This window comes from Pseudochaenichthys georgianus, chromosome 13 (assembly GCF_902827115.2).
Source record: "Pseudochaenichthys georgianus chromosome 13, fPseGeo1.2, whole genome shotgun sequence".
NCBI lineage: Eukaryota > Metazoa > Chordata > Actinopteri > Perciformes > Channichthyidae > Pseudochaenichthys > Pseudochaenichthys georgianus.
In genome coordinates, this window is record NC_047515.1 from 2,307,420 (window position 1) to 2,319,914 (window position 12,495).

The 12,495-nt window shown below is 41.8% G+C and overlaps 1 protein-coding gene across 1 annotated transcript in view; it reads right to left on the minus strand.

Moving 5' to 3' along the window:
- Positions 1-12,495, minus strand: part of LOC117457411 (spectrin beta chain, non-erythrocytic 4) — a 150,109-nt gene that overhangs the window by 36,865 nt on the left and 100,749 nt on the right. The window contains 1 exon segment of the mRNA XM_034097494.2: positions 610-873. Within this exon segment, the coding sequence (XP_033953385.1) occupies positions 610-873 (264 nt within the window).

Here is a 12,495-nt window from a genome sequence, read left to right on the forward strand (position 1 = left end):
AACCAGGCATGGAGGGAGGTGGCAGAGGCAGTGGGTGGAACTGGTAGGTTTTCGCCTGTTTGGGGAGTTTATATATATATATATATATATATATTATATATATATTGCTCCCATAAAATCCCCAAGCTTCAGACACGCCCAGCTCCAAGCTTTTTTTTGAAGCTGTAGTGTGGACGAGCCGTTATTGTCTCATGGGCTTCGTGGTACAAAATATCCTATAACCAAAAAACAATCCAGAGGAGAACCGAGCATTGTTAACATTTACATTGTTCATCTCTTTCAAAAAAGAATGTTCAAACCTTAAATAAATGCAATCATGTACTTCTATTTAGTATCACAAAACATGTTTTAAATGTTAAGGTTTTTCTTGGAGAAAATGTCTTTGTAATGTTAAGATCTGTGGCCTGGAGCTGACTAATAAGGATACAACAAATGATGTTTCCAGTAAACAAATCTAAAACTTGTTGTTGTTTCCTTATTTACCTATTGCATAATGGGCGTATAGACCTCTTAGAGTAAACTAGAGGTGAGAGGTAAAGGATGTATAGCAGATAGTCTCTGGTTTCAAATGGAGTGAAATAGACTTTAATGTTTCGTAATCCTACGTACGTGTAGTTTCTTGAGCTGCTTGTTGACAGTGGTGAGGTCCTGTCCCTGGTCCACGTAGGCTAGCTGGACCTCCAGCTGGCCCAGCTTCTGGTCCATGCTCTCGTAGCTCTGCACCAGCAGGTCGGCCTTGTTGGACTCAAAGAGCTGCCGGGCTTTGGCCTGCGTGGTGCTCTCCAGCTCCTGCCAGCACTCCCTGATCTCCTCCAGCTTCATCCGCACCACCTGGCTGAGCTCCGGCTTCTCCTGGATCAGCTGCTGGCCCTCCTGCATGGACGGGGCGGATAGAGGGAGGGGGGAAACAGAGGTCAAATCTTTCATGTTTTTCACCATTACAGGAGAGAGAATGACATTCAGACTATGTAACGAGTGAACATGTAAAGCTCAAAAGATGGCATACGGCAATTTCTAAGCAATCTTTGCGATTTTAAACATGACGAGAAAATGTGCGGTTCTCTGTTGACACCCCCAGTCATGACTCCACTCCCAGATCATTTCTAACAGTTTCCCATCAAGGGGGTGTCCACTGTCCCCGGAACAAGCACACTGAAAAACTGCCAAGGCTATGTGTATTTTGTAACTTTTTAGAACCACTGATTTATTTATTTTGGTGACAATCCGAATGAATATTCATACTGCCGTTTCTTTGACTATTTATAGGAAAATATGGGCGTTACGTGGAGCCCGCAAAAGCTGCGTTAATTGTGAATCCTTTCATCTGCAAACAAACAAAGAACCGTCTTGCCTGAGCTCATAAGAAATAGTGCAATCTAAATAGATGGTAGTTTGCTGTTTAAAAAGGTCTGGATAGTACAGGATGTCCCATGATGCATCAGTGACAAACCCCTCTGTCCAATCAATGGTCTGTACTGAATGGTCAAATAGCTTGGACCTATCACTTAGAATGTCCGATAAGATGGTACCAAATAATATCAGGTACCACCCGCTGCACATTGGCACCAAGGGAGTCGAGTCCCCACAACGTGATGCTATAACTATAAGACCTACACAACTCTAGCTACACATTGACTCAAGATTATTCTACAAAGTTGATTGTGAGTTATAAAGGCAGACAGAGGTTGGACATGCGTGCAATGTTTTATAAATCTGGATATTTGTGTGCTCAAGCACTTCTTTTGTTCCTACGTACGCCATCTTTTAAAGCGAGTCCTATGCAACGTTGTATAAATGAGACCTCAAGCGAGCACAACATGCTCTGAAGCTACCAAATGTCACACCATGCAATAACAAACATAACCCGTTACTATAATAAGGTCACAACATAAACTAACTAGCACCTTAATCAGTGAATCTGTATCTCGACACGTCACCTGTGAGGTATTAGCATACACTCATAATCTAAAGCATATCATGTTAATCACTTTTTCCTCATCACTATGCAAATGAATGCAAAAATAAACTCTAATCAGATCATCTGCTCTGATAACATGAGCTGATTAGAATGAAAGGTCCCGCGTCACGGCCAGTTCTACTGATCATAGTTCCATCGTTGAGGTCGACTAGAATACATTTACACTGTGCACTGTTCCAAACTCACATTGGTTTCTCACAGCATCTCTGTGTAGTCTGTGTATTCACTCTCTGTGCTAAAGGGCTGGTTGGAGCTCCTGCCCCCCCCCCCCCCCCCCCCGTGAGCCCAGTGGCCGTCTGCAAGACAGCGAGACACAGCGAAACCCAGCCCGAAACCAGCCCGAATACACACACACACACACTAGGCTGGGAGTTTGTGTGTGTCCTCAGGCTGAGTTCCGCGGTGTCTCGCTGTCTCGCCAACCCCACACCAGTGAGCCAGCTCGCAACGTCCCGCCTCGCGTGTGCGTGAGGAAGTTGGTCCAAACGTAACAGCACCGCGGACGTAATGTAGCGGCTCCGCAGATTGGTCCATTTGTTACATCACTATACCCAAATACGTCACTATACCCAAGAAGTAAACAATGGAAAAAGAGAAATGTCCAACGAGGCGTTCTGGCAGCACAGACAGGTCTTCTCTGTGTTAGACTTTTACTCGCTACAGGGTGCACTTTGAGGGTTCTGACTCTGCAGACCGTCTACATGCAGAACAACCTTCATAACACAAGGGGACGGGTCAGAACCAGAAATGCATGACATGGGCCCTTTATGTATTTTCAATAATATAAGTTTTTTAATTACGTTGTCCATCAGAATAAAGTGAAAAATAATTGTTTTTATTCAAATAAGAAGGAACACTGAAGAAAATGTTGGATGTATAATTCAATTAAAACTTGTAAAAAAATGACACAATCTACTGTAAATACAGCAATACAATGTGTATCATTTTCATTGATGCAGCTAATGATCAACAATCTGTGATTGCATTGTCTGATTGTCTTTTTTTAACAATGAACCATCTTTCAGCTCCTTGTATCACATTTAGATTGTCTGGCTTCTAACGGATATATTTAATAAACTGATTATCGAAAACTCTTGAACGTACAAACAAGATATCTGGAGACATTTCGGGCGCTGGTAAGCTTTGCTGGGATTTGGCAGACCAAACAATCAATCATGAAATAATCATTAACTTCAGTCCTGCTGAAATGTATCATCTAAATATAATACGGAGGCGTACATCCAGAGTTTCCGTTTCATCACATCCACACATATTCACTGCATCTGATGTTTGGGTGATGATGTGCAGACACTGTGGAGCTGGGTTAGGACCAGACGGTTAGGACACGTGTGTGTGTGTGTGTGTGTGTGTGTGTGTGTGTGTGTGTGTGTGTGTGTGTGTGTGTGTGTGTGTGTGTGTGTGTGTGTGTGTGTGTGTGTGTGTGTGTGTGTGTGTGTGTGGAGATTAAACATTGCCTCATACATTTCCTGACACTCCCCTCCCCCTCCTCTCTCTCTGTCCTCTCTTATTCATATTTCTGCCCCCTTTTCAACCTCAGCTTGTTCTGAACCCCCTTACACACACAGATGCACACAGGCACACACACACATGGCCGTGGGAAGTAGGGGTGCTGAGGTTGCTGCAGCACCCCCTGATGGAGGACAGGGAATCAACCACCCTCTCTATGTACACCTGCCCCACAGTAAAGTCCTTCCCCCATCCCATTGTAATTTGTTTTTTGGCCAACTCAGTGTTTGTATCAGCGTTTCCGTTGGATTGTGCCAGACTGCCAGTCAATATTTCCAAGAAGATTTAAATGTCCCAGACTAATGGAAGAAATTGCAGTCAAATATTATCTCTGTTTATTATTTATATTTATTATTATATTAAAAAGTAGGCGGAGCTTAGGGATACGAGAGGGTAATATGTAGAGCAGCTCCACCCGGATAAGTGTGCAAAATGTCAGGTCCATCAGACTTACGCTCCGACTATGTACATTTTTCGAAAACTGAATTTTCACAGGTGGCGCTACCGAGCATGTTGGAAATGTTTAACCCATCGACTCCAGAATGTGACATTTTTCACCCGTCCTGCCGGCGTTGCCAAATGTCGCTACATGAATAGTGTCGTAACGCCCTCAAAAACAGGTCGAAACATCAGAATATGAAGAATTATAATAATAATTCTATGCATTACAATAGGTCTTCGCACACTTCGTGCTCAGGCCCTAAAGATCACACACAGGGAAATGTCAGGAGTCGTACTCCGCTCTGACTAGAAGGCCAGAGAGAAGAAGTGAGTCTTAAGTGTAGATTTAAAAACCCCTAGGGTCTGGGCCGACCTGGGCAGAGTGTTCCAGAGCCTGGGGCCAGCTGCTGCGAAGGCTCGGTGCTCTCAGGTTTTGAGCCTGGTCTTGGGCACTATCAGCAGCAGCTGGTCATGAGTTCTGCTAAATAAGCCGGAACCAGCTCATTTAGTGCTTTAAAAACAAATAAAATAAGTTTAAAATCAATTCGGAACTGAATTGGAAGCCAGTGTAGTGAGGCGAGAATTGGGGTGATGTGGTCACGCTTTTTATGGCGAGTGAGAAGACGTGCAGCTCCGTTTTGCACTAGCTGCAGGCGTTTAATTGATGCCTGGTCCATACCCACATACAATGCAATAGTCCAGTCTCGAGGTAACAAAGGCGTTAATAACCCTTTCTAGGTCTTTAAAAAATAAAAACTACTTGGTCTTACCCAATAGTCATATTTAGAAAAAGGAGGTCTTGACTATGGTGCTGAACTGCTTATCAAATTTAAAAGCGCTATTGAAGGTCACTCCAAGGTTCATGACAGAGGGGAGGATGTTTTTATTGAGGGAGCCCAGAATTTCAACCGGAGAGGCTGGAGGTTGGGGTCCAAAAAAGATGACCTCAGTCTTGCTCTCGTTGAGGTTGAGGAAGTTTTGGCTCAGCCAGGATTTAATCTCTGCTAAGCAGTCCATCAACTGCTGTAGTGAGTTGGCATTTTGATTGAGAGGCAGATAAATCTGTACATCATCAGCGTAACAATGGAAGGGGATATTGTGTTTTGTAAGAATTGAACCTAGGATTGAACCTAGGGCCCAGAATCGAGCCTTGGGGAACCCCACAGGTAAGAGGGGCTTTTGCAGAGGAGAAGGCACCTAGCTGCACTGAGAAGCTGGGGTCTGTTAGGTAGGACCTGAACCATGCAAGGGCAGAGCCTGTGATGCCTGCGGACTGTTCAAGCCGTGACAACAGGATGCTCTGGTCCACAGTGTCGAAGGCAGCTGTCAGGTCTACCAGCACCAGGACAGCTGGGCTACCTGAGTCGGCGGCTAGGAGCAGATCATTAAAAACTCTTAAAAGGGCTGTTTCAGTGCTGTGCATGGGTTTGAAGCTAGACTGAAACTTGTCATGGATGCCATGCGTGGTTAAGAACGACTGCAGCTGGACGTAGACTACTCGCTCCAGGGCTTTAGATAAAAAGGGTAGCTGGGAGATGGGCCAACATTTGCGAGAATGGAGGGGTCGAGATTTAAATTTTTAAGCAGTGGCTGCACCACGGCATGTTTGAAGGCAGCTGGGACACATCCTGAGCTAAGAGAGGTGTTTATTAGTAATAAAATACTTGCTCCAACTGATTTAAAAACATCTCTGAGAAGGCGAGAGGGAATGCTGTCTGAGGTGCAGTTTGTCGGCCGCAGCTGCATGACTACATCCGAGAGAGAAGAGAGGGATACAGGCTCAAAGTGGTCGAGGACAGCAGGGCAAAGAAAGGGAGCAGGATCTGGGGTAGCACTAGTGTGGGCTAGCCTAAGCGCAGATACTTTTTCTATAAAAAGTGTAAGAAATGTATCGCAGAGAGTAGTCGATGGCACAATTGGAGAAACATCACAGGGATTAATGATCGAGTTGAGGACATTAAAAAGAACCTGAGGTTTATGGCTGTTTTTGGAGATCAACAGAGAAATGTGCTCCGTTTTGACTGCTTTGACTGCCGTCTGGTAGTCGGAAAGGCAAGCACGAAGAATTGGAGTTTATCCATTTTCCATTTTCTCTCAGCACGCCTGCAGGTGCTTCTAAGAGCGCGAGTACAGTCATTGAGCCACGGCTCTGAGAGAACTTTGGTGTGTCTAAGCCTAAAAGGAGCGACGGAATCCAGTATTAGGGTCAAACATGGAGATAAGCTCATCAGCACTAAAAGCGAGCACAAGGTTCCATTCCTGGACCATTACTGTTTTCACTGTACATTAATGACTTGCCTAATGTATGTCCTGAGCTGAATGTGCTAAAGTCATTTTGGACTTTCCAGGGCGGATCTCAAAAGGTTATTTGTAAGAGTATTTATTGGATGATCTGGAAACTTAAATTAATAAAAGGAGGGAAGTGTTTAATTGATTCCTCTCTGTTTCATTCTTTCCTGTTGTGAGTGCTAAATTGCCACAACAATGCGGTCATCTTTATACACGGCAAACACACTGAAATGATCTCATCTTGTCTCTCTAATGCTTTGGACAAGGTTCAACACTGGCTGAACAACATTTGCTTAAAGTTAAATGTACAAAAAACAGTAAGCATGATGTTCAGTAAACAACCAGTCAAAATCGAAGGATCCAATGTGTTTTTAAACGGAGCAGAAATAGAACTAGTCCCCCACTCCAAGTATTTTGGAGTCATACTGGACTCGAACTTGACTTTTAAGAAAGTATCCAATACCGTTAAATTGAACTTGCAACATTTTAAACAAATTAGACCTTTCTTAACTGTCAATGCTGCAAAGTCATACCTCCACTGTATGATTCTATCCCACATTGAATACTGTTTGACAAACTGGTCGTTTGCTTGTGCCACAAACCTGAAACCCATAGATCAGCTGTTCAAGAGAGCTATCAAGGTGTTTGACAGAAAGCCAAATTCATACCACCACTGTACCATCCTTGAGACACACAATTGATTGAGTTTTGATTATTTTAAGTTCTTTAAAAGTATGTGTTTTTGTTATAAATGTTTACATTTATAACAAAAATAAATGGTAAAATGAATTACCAGCATGCATTGTTAAAGACTCGCAAACCCTCACTGACAAATCGGCCATTCTCAACTGCTTTAATGAACATTTTATTTCATCTGGTTCTTTGTTTGAGTCCCTACATTCGGGCCCTGGACAGAACATTGATTCATCACCACCTTCATCCCATCACATGGCTCAGCCATTCAATTGTACTTTTATCGAGGTGATAGAGGTCCATAAAGCATTGCAGAATCTGGATCCACACAAATCGGCAGGTCCGGACAAACTTCCTCCTCATTTTCTTAAATTAGCAGCCCACTTTATAGCTGAGCCGCTTACTTATCTTTTTAATTTAACTCTTTCCAACAATGAGATTCCTAACATATGGAAATCTGCATATGTTCTTCCTTTACTGAAAGGAGGGGATCCCTCATCTGTTAATGATTATAGGCCAATTTCAAAATTATGTGTTGTAGCGAAGGTCCTCGATAAGCTTCTCAGTGAACAACTTAAATTATACTTGGACACAAATGATATTTTGTCAGAACACCAATCCGGTTTTAGAAAACAACACAGCACAACAACTGCTGCTATTAAAGTGGTGAACAACATAATTGAGGCATTGGACTGTAAAAAGTATTGTGCAGCTCTATTTATTGATTTGTCAAAGGCATTTGACACAGTTGATCATATCATCCTGACGGAAAGACTTCACAGTATCGGCTTATCTAGGCATACTGTAGGTTGGTTTGTAAATTATTTATCAGCGAGAACCCAATGCGTCCGATTTTCTGGGTCCTTTTCTTCCTTCCTCCCGATAGCAAAGGGTGTGCCACAAGGTTCCATATTAGGACCCATTCTTTTTACCATATATGTGAATAATCTATGTAATAATTTAGCAAATGCTTCTTACCATTTTTATGCAGATGACACTGTTATTTATTGTTCCTCCGCTTCTATAGAGCAAAGTCTAGATTTCCTCCAGTCTGCCTTTGATGTCATACAAACCCATTTATATCAATTAAAGTTGGTATTAAATGCTGAAAAATCCAAAGTAATGATATTTTCGAATGGCAAAAAGTTACCATCTATTCTACCCAATATTTTTACTGCACAAGGGACTGACATTGAGAGGGTCACTACTTACAAATATCTGGGATTTCTTATTGAACAGAACTTGTCTTTCAAGTTACACACGAAAAATGTTGTTTCAAAGCTAAAAATAAAATTAGGTTTCTTTTACAGGAATAAATCCTGTTTCTCTTTTCAGACAAGGAAACATCTGATATCTGCAACGTTTTTACCTGTATTAGATTATGGTGACCTGCTATACATGAATGCCTCTGACCAATGCCTAAAGAGCTTGGATACTGTGTACCATTGTGCCTTACGATTTATCACTGGATGTGGATATCGAGTACACCATTGCACTTTATATGCTGCTGCTAATTGGCCATCTTTGTCTGCTCGCAGACTTTCCCATTGGTTGCGTTTTATTTATAAATCTCTGCTTGGGTTGGTTTCTTCCTACATTTGCACATATATGTGTCAAAGAGAAAGTCCATATGGCCTGCGCTCCCAAGATTTTATTCAGATGCTGGTTCCTACAGTGAGAACAAAACTGGGAAAAACAGCTTTTAGATATGCTGCCCCCACAGCTTGGAACAATTTTATTTTTTATTTAACCAGATATAAAAGCATTGAGATAGAATCTCATTTGCAATGCTGACCTGGCCAAGAAGGCAGCAACGTTACACATAACACATAACACAAACATATAAAATACAGAGAACATAACTAAGAAAACAAAAGATAAAAAAGCAGTCACTACATTGTGCACATTAGGACAGTACGAAAGGTGCACTACTTATTACTGCAAGAGCAGCTGGTGGTAAGGACTTCAGACAACTTTAATTTAAAACATGCTATTGAGACAAGTGCCCTCAGTTTGAGGCGTGATTGAAGGTCATTCTAAGACCAAGGACCATAATAAAAAAGACTCCTTTTCCCAGCCTCAGTCCGCACAGCAGGAACCTGGAACCGTATCCAGGCACTGGATCTGAGGTTGTAAGAGTCACAAACTGGAGCAAATCTGGCACATATGTACAGTGGAAGCTTACCTAAAATGGCTTTATACATTAATAAAAACCAATGCTGCATCCTACGCATAGTAAGTGAGGACCATCCAGTTAGGCTATACAGTTTGCAATGGTGAGTCCTATAGGGTGCATTTGATATATATCGCAGTGCAGCATGTACAGAAGGAGTTGAAACTCTCAGATTTAGTCACTATGGGGAATTCAGGTCCATCTTAAAGGACAGAGAACACGACACCATTGGTCGATGTGAGTGCTCGTATATCCTGAAATCGTTTTAAATGTTGCCAGTTTTTGAATGATTTTAATAGTTTGTTTTACTTCGCATATTGACTGGCTAATGTGCCATTTTATTTGTGTTTTACAGCTGTATTTGTCTGCCTTTCATGTCTGTGTACATAACACCTGACTCGTGGATGGGGCTGCAGAGCTGCTAGAAAGACAGTCGAACCCGGTGCATTCCTCCGTCTGGATGTGGAGCACTTTTGCTAAATGTTTAGACAAATTGCTCGTGTTACCGCCCTGACATGCTAAATTCTTATTGCACTTTTGGTAATGAGCATTGTCCACATCGAGACGGGTAAAGTTTAACCACACCTCGGAGCGAGTTCTCTCCACCATCTCCGCAGTGTGTTGCTGCATGTAGCAGCTGCGTGTGTGTAAACTGCCCCGCCCCTCGCACACAGACGGGGGAGAGAAAGATCTCTCTTCTGGATTGAAAAGATCGAAAAAACATCATAGATGCATTTTTTGTCTTTTTGCATATTAGAAACGAGTTGGCGACACTAAGACTGCGATATAATGTTTTTGTAGCAATTATACATGACATATATTTTTTAAATGTCTCCGGTACCGATAAAAAGACCAATAACGTTGGAGTTTAACGGCGCGTAAAACACACGTGATGACGTCACCAACGAATCGATGACTGAATTAGTTGGCAACTAATCTGGTAATCGATTTTAATCGATTAACTCGATTAGTTGTTGCACCCCTACACTATATGTGTTTAAGGCCTAGTCCATATGTACACAGGTACAGTATTTTTGTAAACTTAGCCTTTCCTTGCGTTTGGCCGTTTGTCCACACCCAATTCTTAAAAGCCTGCAGTATAAACTGGGGGCTTGGAGTTGGACATAAGTATTTACTACACTTTTGCAACATGGGAATTAAAGGATAAAGTGTTTTTGGAGCTTGACCCATACCTGATTGTCCTGGTATCTCTGCCTTAACGTGCCTTGCAGGTTGCCCCACATTATGTGAGTGCGACACAAAATCCCTGCACTCCGTGTAAAGAAATGACTTAATCTGTTCGAGTCATATCTTCTCTTTACCCCCATTTCCCGTCCGCCTCTACACTATCAACTGTCACATAAAGGGGAAAATGCAAACAAAAAAAGAAATGAGGAAGGATTCCTCTAAATTGGTCGCTCACATCAATGTAACACCACTCTCTATCAAGTTATAATGATAATACCTAGGAAGGGCTATGCTGCGATAAAGATTGAAATACTAAGAGAATAAACCAAACTAAAGTGATTAAGAACAAAAGGAGAAAACAGGCAAGTGAAGAAGGCCTCCTGACGGCACACTGATGGTGACAGATGGGCCGTCTGCATACTACAGCAGACATCTGCTCCTGAGCATCACTGCTGCTGGCACTCTGTGGTCGGGGTGTCTGTCACACTCAGGCCACTGACGCTATTGAGTCAATATTTACTCCATGTGTGAAGAATCTGATCACGCAACCAAACAGTGAGAAACCCTTGGTTCATTTCAGGTTATAACATTCGCTTTTTAATTTAGTCATTGGTGAAATGTTTTGAGAACTCAATGTACGTAGCTCTTTCCTTATAGAAATACTATAGCAGCAGCAACAATATTTATATTCGATTTAATGTCAACATACAAATTTGAATATTTTTTTTGTGATGATAATTATATCATAATGATATCATATACTATTTTATAGAATGTGTATGTAATATGTGATATAATCTTCATGTACTGAAAATACTATGTATAATGTAATGCATTATTTGCCCAAGCTAAATGCTAGAGAAAATACATTGTTTGCGTTTACAGACTTAACTATGCATGATTTAATGCAGCATCGAAATAAAAAAGACTTCACCAACAGAATTGAAATAAGGCACACACACACACACACACACACACACACACACACACACACACACACACAACACACACACACACACACACACACACACACACACACACACACACACACACACACACACACACACACACACACACACACACACACACACACACACACACACACACACACACACACACACACACACACACACACACACACACACACACACACACACACACCACACACACACACACACACACACACACACACACACACACACACACACACACACACACACACACACATGCATTTTGAAAGCATCCGAAAGCCGCTTCAGGTTTTGGGAGGTTTAGGAGAAAACACTCTGCTGGGATTCATTTAATTTCACTGCACTCTGCTATATGATATACACTCAACATAAGGCAAGGCAAGGCAAGTGTATTTATATAGCACTTTTCAACACAAGGCAATTCAAAGTGCTTTACAAAAAACGAAAGACATTAAGAAAATGGCATTTAAAAAATACATGGATAAAAGTTACAGTGGAGTTTAAGATATGAATAGTTCAATTAAAAGCAGCGACAAAAAGAAAAGTCTTCAGCCTGGATTTAAAAGTAGTAAGAGTTGCAGCGGACCTGCAGGTTTCTGGGAGTTTGTTCCAGATATTTGGAGCATAATAACTGAACGCTGCTTTACCATGTTTAGTTCTGACTCTGGGGACAGAAAGCTGACAAGTCCCTGAAGACCTGAGAGATCTGGATGGTTCATAATTGAGCAGGAGGTCAGAAATGTATTTTGGGCCTAAACCATTCAGTGCTTTATAAACCAGCAGCAGTATTTTGAAATCAAAACATTAGTCTTTTACTCCTAGATATGTTCTTTAGGTGATAGTAGGCTGATTTAATAACTGTTTTAATGTGACTGTTGAAACTCAGGTCAGAGTCCATGACTACACCTAGATTTCTGGCTTTATCTGTTGGTTTGAACATTGCAGACTGAAGCTCAGCGCTAACTTTTATACGTTCTGCCTTGGCTCCAAAAACCATTACCTCAGTTTTATCTTTGTTTAATTGGAGAAAGTTCTGACACATCCAGTCATTGATTTGTTCAATGCACTTACTCAGTGTTTGAATTGGAGCACAGTCTCCTGGTGAAATGGTTACGTAAATTTGTGTGTCATCCGCATAGCCATGGTAACTTATTTTGTTGTTCTTCATTATCTGAGCCAGTGGTAGCATGTAGACGTTAAAGAGAAGAGGCCCCAAGATGGAGCCTTGAGGTACC